Consider the following 26,337-nt stretch of genomic DNA (forward strand, 5'->3'; position numbering starts at 1 on the left):
TAGGTACAGGGCCTGGAATGAGATGGATGCGGTATAATGGTGTTGAGTGGGCTGGGGGATTCCCTGAGTACAGAGGTTGCGGGGGCTCATTTGGTTGGGGTGCTGAGGCATCAGAGAGGAGCTGGACTAAGCTGTAGGTAGCAGGAAAGAGGAGGTGATGGGGAGGACCTGCAGAGGCAGGGAAGGAGGTGAAGGTGAAGCTAAGGAGGCATCTTAGAGTGGAAGGAAGGGTGGGCTCCTGCCCAAGGCAGGAAAGGACAGAAATTAAGGGAAGCGGTTGGAAATGGGTGAGGGGTGCTGGTGTTGCTGCTGGGTGAGGGCTAGGGCTCAGAGACTCCAGTAGTAGTTTGGAGGGAAGCAACAGAACAACCGGAAGGGAGTTGGTCTGGTATGCAGGTAACAGAATGGGGGCAAAGGCTAGAGTTAATCGAGGGATGAGGAAGGAGACCTGGCTGCTTGCCTTTGTCCTTCTCTGGGCTTCCCCTTAGTCCAGTTACTCCCTGGAGAGAGTCTGTCCTTCTTTTCCCTTGTGTCTGGCTGGCCCAGGGATTAGGCGGGTAGGAAGGTTGGGATCAGGTGAGTCACACCTTTCCCTGCCCCCACTTCCAAGTAACCAGTGCTGGATTTGGGGCTGGCAGGGGGTGAGGGCATGGTATTCCTGGCCGCGGGGGCGGGGGGCCGGGGGAGCGTGGTGCTGACGGCAGCCAGAGCCTGTGATGACGGGGCTGCTATAAATAACTCCATGGAGGCTCCCACACCCGAGCTCTCCCTCCTGTTTCCCCATGCTCCCTACTCTTTGTCCCCTATCCATTCCACACCACTTGCTATCCCAGCTCCCCTCATTCTAGTCCCTCGGTCCCATTTCTCTGAGCTCCCCTGCAGTGCCGTGTGCACTGCCGGCCTGGACTCTGTCCTCTGCACAGTGCTGCTGCCTCTCCTCAGCCTCACAGCACCTGCTTTTGCTCCACTGCTGCTGTCTGCCTCCTCTTCCCAAATGTGCTCTCCCGTCTCTGACCTTTATTCTGCTCCATTCTGCCCACAGCATTCTCTTGTGCTTTTCTCTTCCCGGGTTGTGCTAAAACTGTTCTCTTACTTCATTCATAGTTTGAATCATGAAATGTTTATTAGGCACTAGCTGTGTGCCAAGTCCAATCCAGACAATACTGCATTTTCTCCGTGCTTCTTTTCTTTATGTATTGAGATTCTGGTTTCTGGAGTCGTGTAGACATGTCCAGGACATTTTTTTTTCTGTTTGTTTGTTCTGTCCTGTCCTTTTTTTTTTTTTTTGGTCTGTTTTTCCCTTTTTGGTTTTTTTGGGACAAGGTTTCTTTCTCTGTGTAGCCCTGGCTGTCCTCAAACTCAGAGATACATCTCCCTCGGCCTCCCAAGTGCTGGAATTAAAGGCGTGCACCACCACCAACCACCTGGCTTTTTAAATTTTGTTTGTGTTTTGTTTTTGAGACACTGTTTTTCTGTGTAGCCCTGATGTCCTAGAACTTGCTCTGTAGACCAGACTGGCTTAGAACTCCCAGAGACCCGCCTGCCTCTGCCTCCTGAGTGCTGGGGTTAAAGGTGTTGCACGCTACTATGCCTGACTTTGTTTCTTCTTTTAAAAAACAAAATCTCACTATGTAGCCCTGGCTAGCCAGCACTTGCTAGGTAGTCCAGGCTGGCCTCAAAATTAGCAGGAATCTACCTGCCTCTGTCTCATGAGTGCTGTGATTAAAGGTCTGTCCCAGCAGTTTTGAGTGATTTCTAGGTATCCCAACTCCTTAAGTAGGAGTTGAAGTAGAGAAGTCTCTTGAAGGGCTTTGGTTTTCGCTGTACCTCCCATGTCCTTCCCCAGGGAGTCTGGTCTTCCTTCTGTGAGTCTGTGTGTGAAGGATTGAGGCCTTCTTTCCAAGGCTGCCTTCCAGAACCTCTGGTGAGGCAGAGTCTGAGTGTGAGGAGAGATCTTTCTCTGAACCTCCCGCCTACCAGGGCCCGGCTGATGCAAAGCTTTAAGGAGTCCCACTCCCATGAGTCCTTGCTGAGTCCTAGCAGTGCTGCTGAGGCCTTGGAGCTCAACTTAGATGAAGACTCCATCATCAAGCCGGTGCACAGCTCCATCCTGGGCCAGGAGTTCTGCTTTGAGGTAGCGGCTCTTATGGACCAAGGAGGGTGGAGGGCAGGGATGGTGGAGGCTGGGGTAAAGGGGCCATGATGAAGTGCCACACATGGGGATATCCCAGAAACAAACCTGGGACTAGGAAGGAACACACGGTGGTCATTGCCTCTCTTTGAAACCCCGTCTCAAATCCATACTCCTCTCCAGGTAACAACATCGTCTGGAACAAAGTGCTTTGCCTGTCGGTCTGCAGCCGAAAGGGACAAATGGATCGAGAATCTACAGCGGGCAGTAAAACCCAACAAGGTACTGGAGAGGAAGGGGAAAGAGGAGGCTGGGGGGCGGGGTCTAGTAGGCTAAAGGACGGACAGGGACTTAGAAGGAGGGGACAGAGGTCTAAGAGACCTGGACAGCCAGGGGTGATTCTCCTTATTCTGAACCCTCCCTTTGGCTCCCTTTCTTCCTTACTGCTACCTTACACCACACTCTGCTTCTCTACAATGAAAGCCATAGACCTAGAGAACCGACAGGGCTCTTTGAGTCCTCCAATCTGGTTTCCCTGCGGATAGAAGGCCTCGCTCACACCTAACAGGTGCTTGCTTACCCAGCACCACTGACAGTGCTCTGTGCAATGTGGTTGGCCTAGGTGACCTCAAGGTTCCCTTGACAGAGTCCTGTGCATCTGTGCTCCAGCCAAGTCTTCTGTTCCCCAAGGGAAAGCTGCCCTCCTGTCGGCTGGTCTTTGACCACAGTTTGTAGCCAGCTCACAGTCCTGCCGTCCTCCTCTTGTCTCCCAGCACCTTTATTAAGGAATCCCACAACCTGAGCCACACTGCTTTCCACTCATGGCGGTGTCACATGACCCTGACCAGGCGCTTGGTCCAGTCTCACTGCTCCTGTGCATATGCAGCTGTTATTCTGTTTTGCAACATCTGATGCTTCTGCAGAACTTCTCATTCCCAGCTTTAGGTCTTCTTTACTAAAAAAGAAAAAATATTGCTGGTTATGGTAGCGCACACCATTAATCCCAGCACAGATGCAGGTCGATCTCTGTGAGTCCAGCCAGTCTGGACTGCCAGAGCTATGGAGAGAGGTTCTATTAAAAAACAAAAACAAAAAAACCAAATAAATGAACTAAAAACTGAATTTATTTCTATAGGGTGTGTGTGTGTGGTGCCACAGTGCACATGTACATGTGCTAGAGTACAACTTTCTGAAAGTGGGTCTCTCCTTCCACTATGTTGTGGGTGATTGGGTTCGGCAGCCATGACCTTTACAAGTAAGCCATCTCACTGGCCCTCAGTGCTTGTGGCTTGTGACTCAAACATTTCTCCACATTAATCCTGGTGTGTGTGACTACCCTTCTCTGATAGCTTCCAGGGCTGCTGTAAAAAGCTACCATGAACTGAGTCAGCTGAAACTATCCTCTCACAGTTCAGGAGGTCTAAAGTCCAGGCATAAGCAGGGCCTTTCTGGAGCTCTTAAGTTCAGTCCTTCCATCTCTGCATGGCCAGCTTCCTTCTGGGTGTCTCTGAATGACCCTCTTCATGTGATAAAGTCAGTCACTGGATTAAGAGATCACATTAATCAAATATGCCCTCATCTTAATTATACTACATCTGCCAGGACCCTATGTCCACCTCAGGTCACACTCAGTTTCTAGAGAGACCAGCCAGGGCCACCTAGTGAGGCTGTCTCAGAAACCAGAAACAAGGCAAAATAGAGTACTGGCTGGTGGGCACTACTCAGGCCCGGTGGGCACTATTCAGGCCCGGTGTGCTTGCCTCGCAGCTTCTACCTCAACCCCTCTCGCTCGCTCACTGTCTCTCCTGCTGTGCCTGACTTTTCCGTTCTGTTTGCCCTAACCACTTCCGCATGCCAGGACAACAGCCGCCGGGTAGATAACGTGTTGAAACTATGGATCATAGAAGCTCGAGAGCTGCCCCCCAAGAAGCGGTATTACTGCGAGCTGTGCCTGGACGACATGCTGTATGCACGCACCACCTCCAAGCCCCGTTCAGCTTCAGGAGACACTGTCTTCTGGGGCGAGCATTTTGAGTTTAACAACCTGCCGGCTGTCCGGGCCCTGCGGCTGCATCTATACCGTGACTCAGACAAAAAACGAAAGAAAGACAAGGCGGGCTATGTTGGCCTGGTGACTGTACCGGTGGCTACCCTGGCTGGGCGACACTTTACAGAGCAGTGGTACCCTGTGACCTTGCCAACAGGCAGTGGGGGCTCTGGGGGTATGGGCTCGGGAGGAGGAGGGGGGTCAGGGGGTGGCTCGGGGGGCAAGGGGAAAGGAGGCTGCCCTGCTGTAAGGCTGAAAGCCCGCTACCAGACAATGAGCATCCTGCCCATGGAGCTGTACAAGGAGTTTGCAGAGTATGTGACCAACCACTACCGGATGTTGTGTGCAGTCCTGGAGCCTGCCCTGAATGTCAAGGGCAAGGAGGAGGTTGCCAGTGCACTGGTTCACATACTGCAGAGTACAGGCAAGGCCAAGGTGAGTACTCTGCCCCCAGGGAAAGATGATGTGAGAATGGGTGCTGGTCCGAGGGTGGTGAAGGGAGAGCAGACCCAGGAGGCTGGGCTCTGCAGAGGCTGACTTTGGGGTTTTCCTGGCCCCAGGACTTCCTTTCAGACATGGCCATGTCAGAGGTAGACCGGTTCATGGAACGGGAACACCTCATATTCCGCGAGAACACGCTCGCCACTAAAGCCATAGAAGAGTATATGAGACTGATTGGTCAGAAATACCTCAAGGATGCCATTGGTATGGCCCACCTTCAGGCCTTGTTCCTAAACCTCCTCATGCCCAACCCATCACTCCTAAACCTGGCCACCCCAGACCCCATATCCACCCTTCCTCAGGGTCCCAGGACCCCAGCATCCAACCATCTGATTCTGCCATTCCTCCAACCCAGGGAGCCCCCGTCCCTGCCCTTGGAAAGTGTGACCGCTCCCTGTCGTACCCCTTTTCCCAGGGGAGTTCATCCGTGCCCTGTACGAGTCTGAGGAAAACTGTGAAGTGGACCCCATCAAGTGCACGGCATCCAGTCTGGCAGAGCACCAGGCCAACCTGCGGATGTGCTGTGAGTTGGCCCTGTGCAAGGTGGTCAACTCCCATTGGTGAGACTGGGAACGCTGGGCTGGGGGGCCAGGGTTGGGCAGTTGTGTGTTCATCTGTTCATCCATCTGTCCATCCTCAGAGGACTGAGCATCAGTATGGGCAAAGCATTCTGGAGTGTTGTAGAGCAGAGAGGTGAACAAGGTGTGGTCCCTGACTTCAGAGGGCCTCCAGCCAAAATAAGTAGGGACAGGAGCTGTCCAAAAGGCCACAGAACCATTATGGTGTGTGTTCAGGGAGGGTCCCTTGTGCAGCATCCAGTCAGAGAAGGCACGGCTGTGACAAAATCACACACGCAAAGTGTCCAGGACTGGGGACAGGGACTGGCGTCTGCACACAGTAGGCTAATGGCATTTCCCAAGGCTGTGAGATAACACACAGGATATGTGAAGGTGTGGGAGCCTTCCAGGAGATGGCTGGTAACTGGAACAGGCTTAGAGAAGCCATGGCTATAGCAGTGTGCTCGGGGAAGAGTGAGAATCTGCAAAGCCTTAGGTTCAGGAGTCGCAGCCATCCGAATGTTCTGGAGTGTCTGTTGGTACCAAGAAGTAGCATGATTAAGACTGGCCCATGAGTCAAGTGAGCCATATGGGAAGGGAAAGAAAGAAGTCCAGACCATTGGTGCTGTGGTTGATGGGTCAGGAGTGAAAACCAGACCTTGAATCAGGACGGAGTCAGAAGGCCGAGAAAGAGACAGAAAGGATCAGCAGTTGTCGTCTGAGGGCTGTGTAGAGAGTCTGGATGACTTAAGAGGTCATGGGACTAGTGCTTTGGAGACCCACAGCCTCCTTGACAGAACCAGGGAAGTCAAAAGGAGCCAGCTGGCAGTGTGGGGGCGATAGTGAGCTCTGTTTTACACTAGTCAAGTTTAAGGTGTCAGTGGGACATTGAAGTGGCACTGGGAGGCGGGGAAGAGTGAGCTGAGCCATTCCAGGGACTGGGGATCATGCCTGGGGCACGTCCATCCCCATTTCCCTGGAATCCAGAAGAGTTGGGGGGTCCGAGCTCCCTGTACCTCAAGTGACCCTCCATCTCTCTCCCATCTCTGTCTCTTCCCCGGTGTCTGTTTTTCTTCTCCTCCTCTCCTTGTCTCTCTCACACACCCCTCCGTCTCTCTCCCATGTGTCTCTCTCTCCTCACCCTCTCTCCCTCTCCATTTCTCTCTCCAGAATCTGTGCCCTCTACCTCTTCAGCAGCCTCCTGTCTCTCTCCTGCAGTCCCTCCCTCCCGGTCTCTCTCACCTGTCTCCACACCCTCACCTCCTACCACCCCCTCAGCATGTTCCCTGGAAGCTGAGGGTCTCTGGGGCTCAGTCCCGGTCTCTCTTTCTCTCTCTCTCTCTCTGTCTCCCCACCCCTTCCCCCCAGCGTGTTCCCGAGGGAGCTGAAGGAGGTGTTTGCATCTTGGCGGTTGCGTTGTGCAGAGCGGGGCCGGGAGGACATTGCTGACAGGCTGATCAGCGCCTCGCTCTTCCTGCGCTTCCTCTGCCCAGCCATCATGTCGCCCAGTCTGTTTGGGCTTATGCAGGAGTACCCAGATGAGCAGACCTCACGAACCCTCACCCTCATCGCCAAGGTCATCCAGAACCTGGCCAACTTTTCCAAGTGAGGGAAACTTGAGGAAGGGTGGGGAAGAGCTGTGCTTCTGGAAGGGTCTCCTGAGTCACCAGAGCATCTATGCCTCTGAGCAGGTTTACCTCAAAGGAGGACTTCCTAGGCTTCATGAACGAGTTTTTGGAACTGGAGTGGGGCTCCATGCAGCAGTTCTTGTACGAGATATCCAACCTGGACACACTGACCAACAGCAGCAGTTTTGAGGGCTACATAGACTTGGGCCGCGAGCTCTCCACACTTCATGCCCTGCTCTGGGAGGTGCTGCCCCAACTCAGCAAGGTTAGTGGCTGTCTCCTTTGTCCTGCCCCCAGGTGCTTCCCTCTCTGCACAGAGCTGTTCCTGGAAACGCCACCACCACCACTTCCAGCACACTCCACACAGCCTCTGCCTGTGCCCTCTGAGGCCCTTTTAGAACTGGACATTTACTCATAAGGTGACAGCCTTGTCCTTCCAGGAAGCCCTCCTGAAGCTGGGCCCACTGCCCCGGCTCCTCAATGACATCAGCACAGCCCTGAGGAACCCTAACATCCAAAGGCAGCCGAGCCGCCAGAGTGAACGGACTCGGCCTCAGCCCGTGGTGCTGCGAGGGCCATCAGCCGAGATGCAGGGCTACATGATGCGGGACCTCAATAGGTGAGCACCCTGCTCCCCCTCTGCTGTGCTCTGGGAGCCTGATCACTCCTGGATGCTTCTTGCTGGGCCCTAGATGCATCTCTCTAGACTTCAAAAGGGAAACTGCAAGTTCTTAGGGACAGTGGTGAGGGTATAGGCAGTGGGAGGCTGAGAACTCTTTAGAGCTAGAGAGGGAGAAATGTATACCGAGCCCAGAGCCAGAAATACTGAGGCTCCTCTGCTCCAGGCTTAGCTGAAGCCAAAGGGACTCTGCTGCAGCTGACTTGCTTTGTCCCTCTGCCAGCCCATGCTCCTGTAGGCTGCAGTTCAGCCATGTGGTACCAAAATACTCAGGTGTCTCTACGTGACCTAACAACCCCTGCCCCAGAGAACTCCCCATGACCCAGCATTCAGAGAAGCAGCAGCTGGAGCTGAGTGGGCCCCGGAGCCTGGCATTCAGTTTGATGGGGGCGGGGCTGGGCCTCAGCTACTGTCCTTCATCTTGTGACTGCTCTGCTATTCCTCACCCGTGTCTCCATCTGTGACACCACACCCGTCCCGCCATCCCTCCCATCATCTCCACCTCTCTCCTTCTCCTGTCTGCTCGCCCCTTTGCATCTCTCTCCAGCTCCATCGACCTTCAGTCCTTCATGGCTCGAGGCCTCAACAGGTGAGGGCTCTGTCCTCCCCACCCTCCTGTCCTGCTGCACTGGGCTTCGCCCGCCTCTGCTCCTCTGCTCCTCAGTGCACCTCATCTCCTCCATGCCTGCCCAGACCAACCCTCATTCCTCTCTTGCTGCCCCACCTCCTTTTCCAGGCCTTAACCCCCTTCCTAGGCCTGTCCTTTCCCTTCTCCAGCTTCCCCTCCCATCCTCCCTGCCTGCCTCTTTAGGGCTGCTACCACCAGCGCTCAGCCCTTTCCTGTGGGTCCCACTTCTCACCAGACCACAGGCTCGGGCACCAGTAGTCCCAGCCTCACTTCTGCCTGTGTGTGCCTTCCCTTCCAACAGCTCTATGGACATGGCTCGCCTCCCCTCCCCAACCAAGGAAAAGCCACCACCACCCCCACCCGGTGGGGGTAAAGACCTGTTCTATGTGAGCCGGCCACCACTGGCCCGGTCATCCCCAGCATATTGCACAAGCAGCTCGGACATCACAGAGCCAGAGCAGAAGATGCTGAGTGTCAACAAGAGCGTATCCATGCTGGACCTTCAGGGTGATGGGCCTGGGGGCCGTCTTAACAGTAGTAGTGTTTCCAACCTGGCAGCTGTTGGGGACCTGCTGCACTCAAGCCAGGCCTCACTGACAGCAGCCTTAGGGCTGCGCCCTGCACCTGCCGGGCGCCTCTCCCAAGGGAGTGGCTCTTCCATCACAGCAGCCGGCATGCGCCTTAGCCAGATGGGTGTCACCACGGATGGTGTCCCTGCCCAGCAACTGCGTATTCCCCTCTCCTTCCAGAACCCTCTCTTCCACATGGCTGCTGATGGGCCAGGGCCCCCCGGGGGGCACGGAGGGGGCAGTGGTCATGGTCCACCCTCCTCACATCACCACCACCACCACCACCACCACCATCGAGGTGGAGAGCCCCCAGGAGACACCTTTGCCCCATTCCATGGCTATAGCAAGAGCGAGGACCTCTCTTCAGGGGTCCCTAAGCCCCCTGCTGCCTCCATCCTTCACAGCCACAGTTACAGTGATGAGTTTGGACCCTCTGGTACTGACTTCACCCGTCGGCAGCTCTCACTTCAGGACAACCTTCAGCACATGCTGTCCCCTCCCCAGATCACCATCGGTCCCCAGAGGCCAGCTCCCTCAGGGCCCGGAGGTGGGAGTGGTGGGGGCAGTGGTGGGGGTGGTGGGGGCCAGCCGCCTCCCTTGCAGAGGGGCAAGTCTCAGCAGCTGACAGTGAGCGCTGCCCAGAAACCCCGGCCATCCAGCGGGAACCTACTGCAGTCCCCGGAGCCAAGTTATGGTCCTGCCCGTCCACGGCAACAGAGCCTCAGCAAAGAGGGCAGCATTGGGGGCAGCGGGGGCAGCGGTGGCGGAGGGGGTGGGGGGCTCAAGCCCTCCATCACGAAGCAGGTAGGTGAGGGTAAGGGTGAGGTAGGGTGGGTGGAGAGGAGCGAGGGAATGAAATGGGGTGGAACAGTGGGTGTTCTGAGTCTCACCTTCTTTGTTCTTTAAACAAACAAGTGGCATTTGGCCTGTATTCTCAGCAGTCAGGAGGCAAGATGATTGCCAAGTCTGAGGCTAGCCAGAGCTAGGTACTGATATTGTGTCTCTAAACAAAAAGCTCACAAACATAAGAGGGCCTCAGCAGTGTCCTGTGAGCTGTCCAGGTACTAAGGATGTGTAGATGGTCAGCGGAGGACCCTACCCTCAGCACTCACTCCCAAGGGAGGCACGATCAGTCACCTCATTAGTGCTCAGGGGAGAAGGGAAAAGGCGGGTACAGGTCTGGGTTGCCCTTCTCTTTTCTTCCTCTGAGCACACCCTCCCTTTCCTACCTTCCTGCTCTCTACCCTGCCTTGCTTGTCTCAGCATTCCCAGACTCCATCCACGCTGAACCCCACAATGCCGGCTTCAGAGCGGACGGTCGCCTGGGTCTCCAATATGCCCCACCTGTCAGCCGACATCGAGAGTGCACACATCGAGCGGGAAGAGTACAAGCTCAAGGAGTACTCGAAATCAATGGATGAGAGCCGCCTGGACAGGGTACGCTGGCCTTGCCTCTCAGTTCTGTACCTCCTCTCTCATGCCAAGGAAGGCCTTTAGTCCTTCCAAGGGAAAAAGACCCATGCTCAGTTGGTTGGGGAAAAAGGAAAGATAGGCAAACGTCTTTTCTAGTCTGTTAGGTCCTTATGTATCAGTCTGTTTGTGGGTTACATACACTGTGGACTGGAGAGAACTGTTCTGTTGAGGTGTAAGAAGGAGACCAGCTGAAGGAGCAGGGCATGTAGGAAGAACACTATCAAGCCAGACCTCGCAGCACAGGTCTGCCAACTGCTACTTAGGAGGCTACGGCAAGAGATGTCAAGTTCAAGGCCAGCTTGGGCAACTTTATGATATGATACCCTATTTCAAAATAAATAGTAAAAAGTAAGCCGGGCAGTTTGGGGGCCTTTAATCCCAGCACTCAGGAGGCAGAGGCAGGTGCATCTCTGTGAGTTTGAGGCCAGCCTGGTCTACAGAGTGAGTTCCAGGACAGGTTCCAAAGCTACAGATAAACCATAAAAAAGCCAAAAGTAAAAAGAAAGCTGTGGAATATAGTTTGTTAGTAGAATGTTTGCCTAGAATGTATGAGGCCCTGGGTATCAATCAGCAAGTTCTACTACAGGGTTAAGCACTCATGCCCAAGGCAACCATCATAGGCCATGGATTCCTCTCTCCTGTGTGTCTAGAATGGAGCTGCTTAGGTATGGACCTTCACAGGGTGGTGAAGCTTCTCAGATTGCCTTTCTTGTCCTTGCTTCAGATGCGGAATCCTGGGGAGGAAGGCTCAGGCCTAGCACTAGACACCAGAGCTTCTGGGAGGGAAAATAAGCTGGGAACATAGACTGCCTGAGCTAGTGGCTACCTATATGACACGTGTTATTGTTGTGGTTGAGGAACTAAAATCTTAGAGTTATTTGACTTTTAAATAGCTATGTGTAAGCTGCAAGTAGAACTTAGTAGTGAAGCTTTGGATTTGATCCCTAGCACTGAAAATAATAAAACAAAAGAATCACATGTGACAATTATATTAAGCAACAGGAAAATGAAGTAACTGGTCTGAGCTCCTGACCCTGGAAACCCAGACTCATGTGAATAGCAACATTTCCAGCCTGGGGTCCCCTTGATCTCCTATCTGCAGGAAAGGCAGGCCTAAGGAGGGAGTCACATGAGACAGCCTGCCCTCACTCCCCGCCATGTCCTTAGTCTTAGTTTGGAAATACAGTTCCGTTTTCTTTAATTTCTAGATAATGCTTCTCAAGGACTGTCCAGTAGTCTTGCCAGGGTGCCCTAGGGAGCCCCCGTATCCCCCATGCGAGCCCAAGTGAGGGCATGGCACACTTCTAAGATGTGGGACTTGGACCTTGTTGCATCTTGAGGAAGCCTCAGTTATCACATCAGGGCTTTCTTTTTTCTTTTCTTTCTTTTTTCTTTTTGATTTTCGAGACAGGGTTTCTCCATAGGTTTTGGTTCCTGTCCTGGAACTAGCTCTTGTAGACCAGGCTGGCCTCGAACTCACAGAGATCCGCCTGCCTCTGCCTCCCGAGTGCTGGGATTAAAGGCGTGCGCCACTACTGCCCGGCTACATCAGGGCTTTCTTAAAAGCAGATTAAGTATGTTCAACAGGCAGAGAAAGGATTGGGTGCTCCTTGTGTCATGGCTGAAGAGACGGGGATGGGAGCAGGCTGGTAAAGCCAGGGCAGGTGCCCTCACAGTGCGGGGTCATGTGCCCGGCGGGCAGGTGAAGGAGTACGAGGAAGAGATCCACTCACTGAAGGAGAGGCTACACATGTCCAACCGGAAGCTGGAGGAGTATGAGCGGAGGCTGCTGTCGCAGGAAGAACAGACAAGCAAGATCCTGATGCAGTATCAAGCCCGCCTGGAGCAGAGTGAGAAGCGCCTGAGGCAACAGCAGGTGGAAAAGGACTCACAGATCAAGAGCATCATTGGCAGGTGAGGGGCGGCCCGGGGAGGGGTGGGAAGGGGTTGAGGCTGGAGGGAGAAGGACAAGGGAAAGCCTGCTTAAGACATCGAACACTCCCTTGCCAAGCCCCAACACTGCTTACACACTAACTTCTGAAGTCCGGGGGAAAAACACCAATTACTGTCTAACATCACTGTCTGGACTTAGTTTAGGCCTAGACTCCCTGTCCCTTTTTTTTTTTTTTTTAATCCCACTGTGAGGGTCACCACAAGCTAAGCAGTGGTCCCGAGCCACAGGAGCCCTTACCCATTGCCATGTTCCTGAGCAGAGCTCCTCTCCAGCTGTGGGAAGGGGTTCAGTCAGAAATGGGCTTTCAGCTTGTTACCGCTGCAGAGGAACTGCTTCAGCGGGGCCACTCTCGCCAGAGCAGCCGCACTCTGATCTGCTGTGGGTACTGGTTTTGAGTGAGACTTAATTAGAAGAAAATGTGTACTCCACTGAAGCCACCTAGGACTGAGGAACAGGGGTTGATTACAATGGCCTAGGGCACAGAAGTTAAGTCATCTGGCAGCAGGGTGTCCAGGAGGGATGGCTGAGCTACAGATCACTGGCTCACAGGAGTCTCTGTGACACCGACATCTAGCTGGACATAGTTGTGCACACCTTTAATCCAAGCTTTCCAGTGGATCTCTGTGAGCGTGAGGCCAACCTGGTCTCTACCTAGAGAGTTCTAGGACAGCCTGGTCTACATAGAGAAACCCTGTCTCAAAAAACGAACAAACACAGATCTAACCTTAGGATACAGGAGCACCCATGTCTGTAATGCCAGCATTTAGGAGGCAGAGGCAGGAGGATAACCTTGGCTACATAGTGCGTTCTAGGCTTGCTTGACTACAGTGTGAGACTCGTTTGAAAAAAACAATAGGGAGAGAGCAAACCTTTTTGGATTGCAGAAGTGACTGAGTAAAGAGGAAATATTGCTCTTCCAGAGGATCTGAGTTAAACTTCTAGCACCCACATTAGGTGACTCCTAACTGCCTGAAAGTCCAGCTCCAGGGGCACCTGCAGTCATCCGCACACACTCATGCAGATACATAGAAGTAACAGAAATAGGTCGGGCAGTGGTGGCGCAGACCTTTAATCCTAGCATGGAAGGAAGCAGGATCTCTGTGAGGTCTGAGACCAGTCTGGCCTACAAAGTGAGTTCCAGAATAGCCAGGGCTACACCAGAGAAACCCTGTCTTGTAAAATAAAAAAAAGGTAATAATAATAAATAATAACAGTAGAAATAAGCTGGGTGTGGTGCTGTATGCCTTTAATTCTATGACTGGGGAGGCAGAAGCAGGCAGATCTCTTAAGTTTAAGGTTAGTTTCGGGCCAGTGGAAGTTACATAGTGAGACTGTCCCGAAAAACCAATAAATAAATGAATGAAAAAATAAGTAGAAAAACGCCCTTTAAAAGCCCATCAGAAAGCAGGCATGAGGACCCCTGGGAGGCAGTGGAAAGCAGGGTTCCTGCGTGCACAGCATCTTCTGGGTCAAGAACTCTGCAAGGCGGGGAAACTGTCCAGAGTTCCCCAGGGTACTACAGGCGGGCTCTGAGCCCGTGCCCGCCACTAACCCCACTGAAGCCCGTCCCTTCAGGCTGATGCTGGTGGAGGAGGAGCTGCGTCGGGACCACCCCGCCATGGCTGAGCCGCTGCCCGAACCCAAGAAGAGGCTGCTCGACGCTCAGGTGGAAATTACAATGTCATTTATCTTCTCTGTGTCCCATCCCCATCCATCCCACTGTCTGTGCACTCACCGCACCAGCCACCCTGGCCCCATCGCCATCTGTCTCCCGTGTCCTGTCTGTCTACTGCTGCTTCCTGCAGCACCCTGCGATCATCTGCATCCCATTGTCTGGGCCTCTGTCACTCCCATGCCTTCCTGTCTTGTCTTCCCACTCTTGCCTGCATCCTAGGGCCTTGCACTTCAGCCTCTTAGCTCCCCCGTCTCCAGTGCCCTTGAACTTGTACCTCTTACTAGCCCACTCCTGTCTGCTTCCTCAGCTCTTCTTCATCCAGGAAGGCTGAAGTTTTTACTGATAGAATGGAGCATACATAATCTGAGCTGTAGTTTCTCCAAGCTCTGGGTACCCTAGGGACTCAGGGTTCTCTTGACTCCCCATTTTGACTCTTTAGTGGATCGTGTCTTGCTCCTGACTCTTCAGATCATAAGGCCTCTCCCAGAAGCCCCTTTCCGTAGTTCAAATTCTGCTTGCCTTTGGCCTCTGGTGTCCCCGAACCTACTGTCTAACTCCCTGTCACCACACTCTCTGCTCACCAGCCAGCCTCCAGGCCCTCTGCACCCTTGCCCTTGCTCTTTCCTATCCATATTCCTCCTCCCTCTGCTCTGACCACCAGGACTCCCTGCCCCTTCCCCCCCAACTAAGCCTCCTGACCCCATGACCCCACTCTCTCCCCCTGCAGCTCCTCATCAGGTAATTCTCCTGGTTCCGCTTTGACCACGGGCGGAGGACACTGGGGGAGGTGACTCCGGACCACTGCAGGTTGGTGGTGAAGCCCACCCCTCCCAACTCTCTGCAGCCTCTCCCCCCTCACTGCTGCCCACTACACCCAGAGACCTTCCACAGACCCCACCCTCTTGACACTTCCTGCACAGACAGACCCCTTTCCAAGGTACAGCCAGAGTGCACCTGTAGACACCCCCACACCCTTTGATGCCTTAGCAATCCAAATTCGACCCTTACCAAGACCGAGCACATTTACAGGTTCCCTGTTCTCTCCACACTGGCCCCACCAGCCACCTCCTGACACCATCCTCCCTTTCCTCTACCTATCCAGTGTCTGTCTGTCACCCCCCATTTCACCAGAGCGTTCTTGGGAGTTGGGCTGTTGGTGTGGGTATAACAGGGTGGATATTGGGTTGGGGCCAGGCGAGGGGCTGTGCTGACTCCATCAGGTAGGTGGGGTCTGCTCATTCTTCCTGATTCCTACCCCTCCCCTCTCTCCCTTTGCTCTCTCCCTGCACTGTGAGGCAGAAGGCAGAATGGGAGCAGGTAGTTAATTCAGGAAGACACTAAGGGACCCTGGAAGATGCTGCTGAGATGTCCTGACATGTCAACAAGGTGGATGGCATAAACAGGCAGGAGTCCGGGACAGATGTGGCCTGTTACAGAAGTGAGGAGAAACAGCTTCCTAGAATGTAATCAAGGGCTCAGTAGCCATTTGTAGTCCAGGCAGGGACACTAGGAACAGCATGTTAAGGAACTCTCTTGTCAGAGCTTAAGTTCCTGAGTTGCTAAGGCCACTCATTTCCCCTCTCCTGCGGCCCAGTAGCCTTCAGGACACTGAAAAGCCAGTAAGTGGGAAGCTCTCAGGCACACCTCAGTCCTGAGACACATTCCTGTGGGACTCATTTGTGGTGGGCAGTGGCTCCTCACACTGTAATTTAACTCTCCGAGTGCCCAGCCTCTCTGTCAAAGTAGTTAGTGATCTGTAGACACTGAAAGACACCAGGGAACCTCACCATTTAAAGGACTCCAGCAGTGAATTCTTTTATAAAATGAATAATGGCATCCTAATTTATCCAGTTTCTAAATGTGGGTCCATGGGGGCGTAGGGGGCATGCCCATGTGTCGTCATGAGCAGACAAGCAGAGTGGAGGCATCTGAGGGTTCCTTCCCTGTTCTCCTCTCACTGCCTGCCGGGGAGATCCCCGATAGCCATGAGCGCAGCTTTGACTAAGGTTATATTCTGAGTGGTCCTGACCAGGTGAGTCTTTGGTTCTGGTATAAAGGAAAGCTGACCTTGGAAGCCTTCATTTCCTGTGTCATTTGGAGACAGGGTCAGACACAGGTAGCTCCACGCTGCCCTACTTAACGTCTGTGGCAGACAGTGATCTGTGGATCTGTTCCAAACCAACTGTAGGCTTTGGTCCCATTGCAGCCCAGCTAGCTAGATTTTTTAAAGCCAACTAAGTATTCAGGAGTTCGGAGACCCAGGTGCTCTTCTCCCAGAAGAGGCACAGAAGGGTGGGTTGAGGGCAGAAACCAGGAAATGGGTCTCAGAGCCACCGAATGTTCTGAAAATAAGTACAGGGGTGGCACAGGGTCTGCTGCTCAAGCTGGAAGCCCGCGGAGAGGAGCTGGAAAGGAAGGAGGGTGGGAAGGAGTGGAGCTGCTATGTGACTTCTCCAAACCAGGGGTTCTCCACCTATGGAGTGTGACCCCACATGACCCCTTCACAGGGGTCACACATGAGATATTTATAATTCATAACAACAGCAAAATTAGTTATGAAGTAGCAACATTAGTAATTTTATGGTTGGGGGCCACCACACCATAAGGAACTGTACTAAAGGGTCACAGTGTTAGGAAGGCTGAGAGCCACTGCTCTAGACCTTTGGGTCATTCCTGCCGGCATGAGAGGAGCTCCCGACAAGCTGTACCTCCACACCACTTCCCTGAGCCCGCTCTAATTTGGGATGCTCTGTTAGAGAGGTCCACTCTCAGTAGCTGGCAGAACTGAGTGACAGTTGTCTGTTTAGTGAAGTGCCTGTCTTCAGAACACAGTAAGTAGAACTCTAAACAAGGCCCTGCGCAGGCCCTCAGGGAGCACAGCTGAAGCTGTGTAGCCAGGGCCCCGCCCACAGACACGTTCCAAGGACTGCTCAGCTCACTTTTCTCAGATAAAGGAAAACTCAAGCCCTGGTTTTGTTCAAATTATGAGCAAACTTGCACATCTGTAGGGGTTTGGACTAATGAGGTTTTACTGTACTGCCTCCTCTGGTTCCTCAGCGCTGAAGTTCCTGCCTGGGATGGAGGGGGCTGGGGGAGGAAACACAGTTCTTGAAGCAGAAGTTCTGTCAGAGGGAAGGTGAGAGCTAGTTGCTTTTGAGCTGGTTTTCTGGTGTGAGCTCTCTCCCAGATCCCCCGGGACTCCTGGAGGTACAAACAAAACAGGAGGGGAGTGGAATGGCTGTGGAGCGCTGGCCTTGGGTGAAGAGCACTGCTTGGGGCTGGCATCCTTGCCCCCGCGAAGCGTCTCAATAAGTCCGCGCTCTCCTCTTTGGTGTCTTGCAGGAGAGGCAGCTTCCCCCCTTGGGTCCAACAAACCCGCGTGTGACGCTGGCCCCACCTTGGAACGGTCTGGCCCCCCCAGCCCCACCACCCCCACCCCGGCTGCAGATCACAGAGAACGGCGAGTTCCGAAACACCGCAGACCACTAGCCCACCCAGCATCACAGACCTCCTTCCTTGTGCACCCCACCCCGGAACATCACCAACCACCAGGACTGGACGTCACCGAGGGACAGCAGGAATGCCTCCCTTAATGCCTCCTTGAGGCACCCATCCGCCACCTCCACTGCACCATTTCTAGGAGGGAGAGTGGGACCCTTAGCTGCCCTCTTTCACCCCCAGGGACCTTCACCCCAGGACACCGCCTACCCCACCAACCCCTTCACTCCGGGGTGCTATCCCCACCCTCTGCCTCATAGTTCCCCTGAGCACTGGGGGACAGACCCTCACCCCCACACTGGGGGTGTGGCACCTCCAAACTTTCAACTTCAGGGTGATTTTTTTAGCAGTAACCAGAGCTGACAATCTAACTCCCCTCCACCACCCCATTTTGGCCTCCCCTGTCCCCCTTGTAATGGGGAGGGGACCCCAGGTGAGGGGGCCCTATTACCCCTTGATTTCTCAGGAGCGTCTGGGGGGGCTCAGCACGCACAAACTCCTTCTCCTCTTTCCACTCTTACATTTACTCTCCCCACCCAGAACCCAGATGGGGTGGAGGGGGCCACCGGGGCAGGGAGGGGGCGGCAAGGGGGGAATGGGAGTTGCCTCCCCTTCTTCCCACACCTGATCTGCTCTTGGCTGGTCCCAGAGCGGGGTGAGGGGGCTTATGCCCTCCCCTCCCCCAGTGTGTTGGGTGGGGTGGAACTGAGGTTCGGATGAAGGGTTAGGGTTTAGGGGCCTGTGTGTTGGGTTGTGGAGGACAGACCAGCTGATCTGCCCTACCCTGACACACAGCCAGCCCCTACCCTTTCCCTCTTTGTCTCTACTCCCATGGGGAGGGGGGAATTTACTCTAGGAAAAGCCATGTCTCTCTCCCCCAGGGTGGGGGACCTGTGTTGGAGGATGGGTGTTTGGGGGCCCCCTTCCATGACTCTGTCCCCTGGGGAGGTAGGACAGGGCTGGGTTTCCCTCTCACCCTCCCCCCTCACCCAGTCTCCCTCCCTCCCGCCAGCTCCACGATTTTTCGGTGTTTCTCTGTACATAGCTCTCTGGCGGGATAGGGGAGGTAGGATGGATGGGGTTTGGGGTGGGTAGGCCATGGAAGGGGAGAAATCCCTGCTGGGTACCCCCCTCTTCTCTGACTGCTGACCCCTGCCCAGACTTGTCTCCTCACTCCTTCTTGCGTTTGGTATTGAGAATTCCTCCCAGACTCCAGACTCAACCTTTTGTATGGACAGCTCTCCTTCAGTCTTACCCTCTACACATCCACCCAGCCGGGGCCAAATTTATACTTATATAAAAGTTGTAAATATGTGAAATTTTATCCCGCACCCTTTCCTCTGCTTACCCCACTTCAGGCCCTACCCTCTTACCTCCTTCCTTCTCTTTGGCTGTTGTAATTATCTGGGGTTTGTACTGTACATAACCGGGGTGGGGACTGGGAGGCTACCCCTCTGTACAGAGCTTCCTGGCTCCCTAGCCCGCCCCTCACTTCTCTCCCCACCCACCACCTTAAGAGTAGGGAGCCGCTCTTCTTACTCGTTTTTTTGTTTGTTTACTCGTTCTCCTTACCTCCCCTACTCCCCCTTTTCTCCCTGCCACACCCCCCTTTTCTCCCACTCCCATTTCCTTTTTTTCTGGAGTGTGTGGTGAAACAGAAAAATCATGTTTAATAAACGGAGATTGTTCTTTTATTGCTTGGCCGACCTTTATTTATTAGTTGGTTTTTCGAGACAGAGTTTCCCTGGCTGTCCTGGAACTAGCTCTGTAGACCAGGCTGGTCTCGAACTCAGAGATCGCCCTGCCTCTGCCTCCCGAGTGCTGGGACTAAAGGCTTGCGCCACCTGGCCCAGCACTGAAGTCCCCTGGAGGGGGTGACAGGAATTACTTTTGGAGAGAAAGCTGCCAGCCTGCAAGCAGTGCTACACTGTCCCACCCAGTCAGAACAATCTACACCCCAGCGTCGACCTGGCCCAACTCCCACTCCCGCTCGCCACTCGCCGCTGAGGCTCTGAAAGGGCCCAAGTGAACAGTCTCCCAAACCTCTGCGAAATGGAGGAAAGGATCAGGGTGCTCTGCGCGGGGACGCTCCAGACTTCCGATCTGGCTGCCCCGCGTGCACACCGGGGACGGCAGCAACTACCTCGCGCGGCGGGAGGGAAGATCCACCCCGCGCTGCCGAGCCCGTCTCGCTCCTATCCGCGGACCGGTGCCCTCCACGCTCTTCCGACGACGCTCGGGCAGCCCGCCGGCCCCTGGCCCCGCCTCCTCTGGCCGCACAGCCAGTAAGAAGGAGGCTTGTAGGCTGCCGACCTTCCATTGGCTGCAGACCCGGCCCCGCCCTGCGCGCTGAGCAGTCCCGGCGTCCGGCGGAGCGGCGGTCGCTTCCGGCCGACCGGACGCCGTGGAGGCAGCGGAGTTCCGAGACGGTCTCCAGTGCGGTGGGGGCGTGCCGGTCGTCCTGCGCGTGGGGGGAGCTCGCGGAGCCGGCCCGTGGGAGCACGGTGAGGCGGGGCGAGCGGCAGCCGAGGGCGGCCCGAGCCGGCGAGCGGGGCGCAGTCCCCTCCTCGGCTTCCGCAGGGCCTGGGATAAACACCCTGGTTGGTGGGTGTTCTGTCGGTGTTCTCGGTCGGCGGGACTAATGGACAGAAACTGGCACGGGAGGACTTTCAGGCGTCTGTGGGGTGCAGCTTGAGACAGGTCTCCTGTCCCGGGGCTGTCCGGTCTCTTGCCTCCGCAGCCGTCGTTAGAGCCCTGCTCTTCCCGACTCTCTGGGATTTGTCTTTCCCGAGCTGGCCATGGATGCTTCGACTCAGCCTCCCACACCCACTTCACCGAGTTGCAGCCTAACCTCACGGACAATCCACATCGAGTTCCCTCACCATAGCTCTTCGCTGCTAGAATCCCTGAACCGCCACAGGCTGGAGGGGAAGTTCTGTGATGTGTCCCTCCTGGTTCAGGGCAGGGAAATTAGGGCTCACAAAGCAGTGCTGGCTGCCGCCTCTCCTTACTTCCATGACAAGCTGCTTTTGGGGGATGCGCCCCGACTCACCTTACCCAGTGTCATTGAGGCAGATGCTTTCGAGGGACTGCTTCAGCTCATCTATTCAGGGCGCCTCCGCCTGCCACTGGATGCTCTCCCTGCCCACCTCCTTGTAGCCAGTGGCCTGCAGATGTGGCAAGTCGTGGATCAGTGCTCAGAGATTCTTCGAGAACTGGAAACGTCAGGCGGTGGAAATTCAGGCGGCGGAGGAGCCGCCTGCCACACACTGCTTTCCACAACCCCTTCAGGAAGCTGGTGCATTCGCTCTTCCTCTTTCCAGAACCCAGCGCAGTCCTCCGCTTCCACAGAGAACTCTGCCTTCGCCGAGAACCTCGTCGGAGGGGAGAAGAGTGAGCTGGAACAGGTGCTACAGATTCAGGTGAAGGAGGAGGAGGAGGAGCAGGGGTCGGCAGCCCACCTCTTCCAGACTCAACCCCAGAGACTACCCGAAGAGTTTCCCCCAGCTTGTGGATCCCACCCCCTGCCTGCGTCTGCTTTCCCCAGCATGTCTCCGGAGGACCAGAGTTCAACCCTTGAGTTCCCTGCCCCTCCTGTACAGGCTTCCCATGTCATAGAGGTTAATCTGGACCCCCTTATGTCTGTGGAGAAGACATCAGGAAGTAGGGCTGTGCCCCGAGGAGCGAAGGAGGGGACCAGAACTCTTTCTGAAGCAGACTCTGAGGGAAAGGGAGAGCTAAGATACCTGCTGTCCTCAGGAGGAGGAGAAACATCGGGCTCAGGAGATCCGTCCTGGAAACCAGTGGACCTTCATGGGAATGAAATCATGTCCGGAGGGCCCGGAGGATCAGGACAAGCTATGCATGGGCCTGTGAAGCTGGGAGGGACGCCGCCTGCAGATGGGAAGTGCTTTGCTTGCTTGTGTGGAAAGCGCTTCGCGGTGAAGCCCAAACGAGACCGGCACATCATGCTGACCTTCAGCCTTCGGCCCTTTGGCTGCGGCGTCTGTAATAAACGCTTCAAGTTGAAGCACCACCTCACAGAGCACATGAGGACCCACGCCAAAGCTCTGGATGCCTGTCCCCACTGCGGCCGACGCTTTCGTGTCCACGCCTTTTACCTTCGCCACCGGGACTTGTGCAAAGGGCAGGGTTCAGGCACTGCCCACTGGACTTACAAATGACAGCTAGCGCTCTGTACTGACTTGTAGGAGAAGTAGCCACTGCTGCTGCCGGGCTCTCACCCGTCACCACCTCGGTCCTAGATTGCATAGTCCAGGAGGTTATATAGCTTGTGAACCCCTTGCTCTTGGGATGGGCCTCACCCTGGTGTACTCGGAAGCTCAGGTTTCTCAGTACAGCTGTTTGTTGAACAGACTGTAGGAAAGTCATATTTTTGACCATTCACCCTAAAGGGCCTCTTTTGTATTGGTAGCCAGTGAGGAAACCATTGACTTAGATTAGGTTGGTGAGCGAAGAGTTGGAACAAAATGAACTAGTAACTTTACTTCCTCTTCACCAGGAGGTAAGGGAGCTGCTCTCCGACTAGGAATGTATTTGATTCAGAGCGCAAGTAATTGTCAGACTAAGCCCCAAGCATCCCCCCGCACACACACACACACTGTTGGCAGCGTTCTGTTTCTATACTTCTTCCTGCTGTTTCTTTCTAGAAGCTTTCTAGATTGTACTTTGCTTTCTCACCAGTAGACACCTCCCCCAAAGTCCTTCTAAAAATGTACTTGAACACGCAGCAGGTGTGGTTGCACACACCTGTAATCCCAACACATTGTGAGGCAGGGGCCGAAGATCTCTGTGAGCTCCAGACCAGCCATAACAAGTTCCAAGCCAGTTGGGGCTACACAGTGAGCACTTTAACACACTGAGCATCTGTGTGAGTCTACCCCCCCACCCCGCGCGCCCCCCCGCCAGAGGTTACTCCTTCAACAGCCTTTGCTCTGTCTTCCTTTGACGACCACTGACAGCTTGCGTGTAACCACAGTGACAGATGTGACCCGTGAACTCAGGAGATGGCAACTGTCATAAAATGCTCTCAGGGTAGCCCCATTGCTCGCTGAACAAATTGCCCTGATTAGGACTCAGGGTTGAGACCACACGTGGTAAATTCTGCAGAATAACTAACTGAACAGAGGACGGTACTGCCTCCCTCTCCCTCCCACCCACATTTGATGGGAAGAAATGCTTATAAAGCAGAAGGGAGCTGATGGAGTTAAAGTTGCTTAATTTAATTGCTTTTTTTTTTTTTTTTTTTTTGAGACAGGGTTTTGTGTAGCTTTGGAGCCTGTCCTGGAATTTGCTCTGTAGTGCAGGCTGGCCTCGAACTCACAGAGATCCACCTACCTCTGCCTCAGAGTGCTGGGATTAAAGGCGTGTGCCATCACCGCCGGGCTTAATTTCATTGCTTAATAAACTCTTGCGTGAAATCTAAATTGACGGCAGCCTAGATTGAGTGATTTCTGTGGAGGAGGTGTGAGAGCAGAGCCCAGGAGGTGAGTGTTCCTTTGCAGTGGTTAGGCGTTGGTGGAAGAATCCTATTGGTTTCCCAGTACAGCTGGAGAATGCTGGCTGGACCCAGGCTGCCCCACAGCTGAGGAACCGCAGGTAAGGCACTTTACGTTTCAGGGGTTTTGCTTGAGACCTCATCTTACTGTCTGATTCAGCCTGGCCTCAAACTTATGATCCTCCTTCCCAACCCCTTGAATACTAGGATTACAAGTGTATACCACCATGCCTGGCTTATGCCACTTTTGTTTTTTTTTTTTTTTTGGATTTTCGAGACAGGGTTTCTCTGTAGCATTTTGGTTCCTGTCCTGGAACTAGCTCTTCTAGACCAGGCTGGTCTCGAACTCACAGAGATCTGCCTGCTGCCTCTGCCTCCCGGGTGCTGGGATTAAAGGCGTGCGTCACCACTGCCCGGCATGCCACTTTTTGATAGGGTTTGAGTTCATAATATTAATGTATTTTCTGACATCTTGCATTGGGCATAGTGCTGGATGGTACTTTGGTTTATTCTACAGATCTTAGAACAGGGCAGTGTGCTAACCTGATTTCCTTCACTGGGAAAGGGTCTCAGCAGATAAGAGCAGTCACTGCCCAAACATGACAGCCTGAGTTCAGATCCCAGCACCCACAGAACAAAAGCCGGGTGTTGGACTGACAGGAGGAGTCAGTAGGTGCCTTCTAAGAAGCCAGATAACCTGAGTCTGCGCCCCAGAACCCAATGGTGGAAGGGGAGAACTAACTTCTGCAAGTCGTCCACAGACCTTCACAAGCATGCCATAGCACATGCTTGCACACACAGACACACAATTTAAAAAAGATTTTACAAAATGGGATTTTTGTGGCTAAGCAGGTGAAGTACAGCTTGGAATTTTCAAACTCTCAGATGGACCATGGTCTTACGCACTTGGTGAGGAGTGTATTCCTTGGGAAAGGCAGTAGTGGTGGTGCCTTGGATCAACCACAGGCCTACCCACCTGCTTGGCATGCATTAGGTAGGTGGCTGTATTCCTTGCTATCTTGGTTCCGTGGGTTGCAAGCACAGGAAGTTGGCTCTGGATAGCCTTACTGAGGTGACTTTATAGAAGAATAGAAACGGCGGCACTGAGGCGCCTGTGGAAGATCAAGTCCTCTCATAGCTCATGGAGCCCGCGACCCAGGGCATAGACCCTACTGAGACAACTTGTCCTGGGGCGGGCGTGGGTTCCCACGGGCTGGTGAAAGACGGACAGATGCATCTCAAGGAGGGTAGGTCTTCAGCTGCAGCGGGGCTCAGCCTCTGTGGACTGAGATGCTTTCCCTTCCCCACAGCTTCCTTATTGTTCTCCAGTTTAAGCCTTAGCAAGTTCGTTTCCATATCCTCAAAACATCTCAGTTAAGCTTCCGAGAGACAATGGCAAATACAAACTCTCAACAAGGGATACCTTGGTTTTCTTGGTTTTCCCAGCCTAGTTTTGCATAGGCTTTGCATCTTTGGGAACCAGCACCTTTATGTGGGTGACATAAAGGTGCTGAAGACAAAGGGCGGACTTAGACTACCTGTGCCATTCGGGAGCCAGCTGTGGGAGCCAGGTGCAGCTGTGTGTTCCAGGGAGTGGCTTGTCTTGAACTTGCTCTGTGCAGGAGGCCTCCTGTGCTTGGCCCCTTCCCTCCTCTTCTGAGTACTGAGATTGTGGAGCCCACTGCCACAGAAGCTCGTTTTGGGGGGGGGGGGTTGTTTGTTTTTGGTGTTGGGAATCAAATCTAGAAACTCACACTAGGAACTGTGTCCTTCACGACCGAACTCCAAACAGACCCTGGTCCTTGTGGCACAGGACTGAAAATAAGCTTCTCATGAGAGAATTGGGGATGTAAGTTGGTGGTAGATGCTTGCCTGGCAACTACAAAGGTGGGCTTACCTGAGGCCCACAAAATAAATCTCAGTCAGACTCTCAGTTCATACCAACACTGTGGCTGGAGCGCCCTTGACCGCACATCAGTGTGACTGGAGTCTTCATCAGTGACATGCTGAGGGAGAAGAGGGAAGGGTGTGCATAGGTCAGCCAGTATCAACCAAGTCCACTGAAGAGGTCTCTCCTGTAACCCATCAGGGAAGCCTTAAAACCTCAGTATACATAGCACTTTCTAGAGTGTTTAGAAATGGTGAGCCTGCCCCGTTACCTCCATTCAACCTGTTAAAAAAAACTTTTTTTCTGTAGCTTTGGAGCTGTTCTGGAACTCGCTCTGTAGATCAGGCTGGCCTCGAACTCAGAGATCCACCTGCCTCTGCCTCCCGAGTGCTGAGATTAATGGCATATGCCACCACTGCTATTACAACATTCTTGAAGCTTTATTATTCGAATCTGATGTGTCTTTTTGTTATGGACACATCTTGTTAAGCCCCCCAGCAATCTTACCTGATAGTAATTATATAAAAATTAGCTGGGCAGTGGTGGCACACACCTTTAATCTCAGCACTCCACTTAGGAGGCAGAAGCAGGTACATCTCTGTAAGTTCAAGGCCAGCCTGGTCTACACAGTGAGTTCCAGGACAGGCTCCAAAACTACACAGAAAAACACTGTTTCCAAAAAATATATATTTAAACTGGGGCTGGACAGGTGGCTCAACAGTTAACACTTCCACGCTTCCTGCTCTTCCAGAGCACCCAGGTTCAATTCCCAGTACCCACACAATGACTCACAACTGCCTGTAACTCCCATCTCAGAAGGATACAACTTCCATTTCTGGCCCGCTAGGGCTCCAGGCATGCACATGGTACACAGATACACATGTAGACAAAACACTCATACACATAAAAAATATTTAGAAAACAAAGATATAACCAGTTATAGATTGAGGTCATGCTGAGCTGAACGTGGTAGAGCAGGCAAAGCAGGAATTCAAAGTCAGTCTCAGCTCTATGGAGCATGTCCACACAGCCTGGCAGTATGACGCCCTGTATAAGACAACTGCTGTGCCCAGATCCTTTCTCAAAACATTAGTGCCCGGAGAGACAGTTGATTCCTGGATAGTACACCTAAAGTCCTGCACACTAAGAAGTAAGAATTCAGGAGACCCTGACCACCTTGACGCCTTAATCATTCTCGATATACAGGAATATATTTTTTAAATTCTGTGTGTGTGTATGCGTGTACATGTGTGTGTGCATGTGTAAATGTATGTGTGCATGCATGTGTGTATATGTTTGCGTGTGCATACATGTGTGTGTGTGCCCAAAGAAGACTGAAGCAGGGCACACTTTGTATTCGTACATGCCTCCCCAGTACTTTATGCCTGTAGTCGTGATAGTGGCCTCAAGAACAATGGGGGTTTTGTTTTGTTTTTGTTTTTTGAGACAGTTTCTCTGTATAGCTCTCTGTCCTGGAACTCACTCTGTAGACCAGGCTGTAGCTGGAAGAGTTCTCCATCCCTCTGACCCCATCAGGCTGGCTTCTCCTCACCCACCAGGTCCCCACTAACTAGTTCCTGCAGCCACTTAG

The 26,337-nt window shown here is 53.6% G+C and overlaps 2 protein-coding genes across 16 annotated transcripts in view; both read left to right on the top strand.

Moving 5' to 3' along the window:
* Syngap1 (synaptic Ras GTPase activating protein 1) overlaps window positions 1–19,034 on the top strand; it is a 31,933-nt gene extending 12,899 nt beyond the window's left edge. For 7 of the 15 annotated variants that reach the window (XM_050138754.1, XM_050138783.1, XM_050138818.1 and 4 more), the window contains 14 exons: window positions 1,981–2,134; window positions 2,315–2,413; window positions 3,990–4,613; window positions 4,739–4,883; window positions 5,095–5,239; window positions 6,605–6,841; window positions 6,928–7,129; window positions 7,305–7,483; window positions 8,091–8,132; window positions 8,473–9,544; window positions 10,004–10,177; window positions 11,916–12,127; window positions 13,743–13,833; window positions 17,185–19,034. In XM_050138754.1, coding sequence (XP_049994711.1) covers window positions 1,981–2,134; window positions 2,315–2,413; window positions 3,990–4,613; window positions 4,739–4,883; window positions 5,095–5,239; window positions 6,605–6,841; window positions 6,928–7,129; window positions 7,305–7,483; window positions 8,091–8,132; window positions 8,473–9,544; window positions 10,004–10,177; window positions 11,916–12,127; window positions 13,743–13,833; window positions 17,185–17,331 — 3,523 coding nt within the window. In that variant the 3' untranslated portion in view covers window positions 17,332–19,034. Of the gene's footprint in view, window positions 1–1,980; window positions 2,135–2,314; window positions 2,414–3,989; window positions 4,614–4,738; window positions 4,884–5,094; window positions 5,240–6,604; window positions 6,842–6,927; window positions 7,130–7,304; window positions 7,484–8,090; window positions 8,133–8,472; window positions 9,545–10,003; window positions 10,178–11,915; window positions 12,128–13,729; window positions 13,834–14,569; window positions 14,650–17,184 lie in introns of all 15 variants that reach the window. The other 8 variants (XM_050138760.1, XM_050138793.1, XR_007591096.1 and 5 more) reach the window with 7 other exon arrangements.
* Window positions 19,035–19,704: 670 nt separating this feature from the next.
* Zbtb9 (zinc finger and BTB domain containing 9) lies at window positions 19,705–24,348 on the top strand. The gene has a single exon (XM_050139011.1). The coding sequence runs from the start codon at window positions 20,139–20,141 to the stop codon at window positions 21,522–21,524; it is 1,386 nt and encodes a 461-aa protein (XP_049994968.1). The 5' UTR covers window positions 19,705–20,138; the 3' UTR covers window positions 21,525–24,348.
* Window positions 24,349–26,337: the final 1,989 nt, after the last annotated feature.

Source organism: Alexandromys fortis, unplaced genomic scaffold, assembly GCF_014885135.2.
Source record: "Alexandromys fortis isolate MF-2015 unplaced genomic scaffold, M_Fortis_MF-2015_v1.1 scaffold_9, whole genome shotgun sequence".
Classification (NCBI taxonomy): Eukaryota; Metazoa; Chordata; class Mammalia; order Rodentia; family Cricetidae; genus Alexandromys; species Alexandromys fortis.

Excerpts from the sequence above, each read along its gene's own strand:
- Zbtb9 (XM_050139011.1), top strand. The coding sequence starts at position 20,139 with ATGGATGCTTCGACTCAGCCTCCCACACCCACTTCACCGAGTTGCAGC.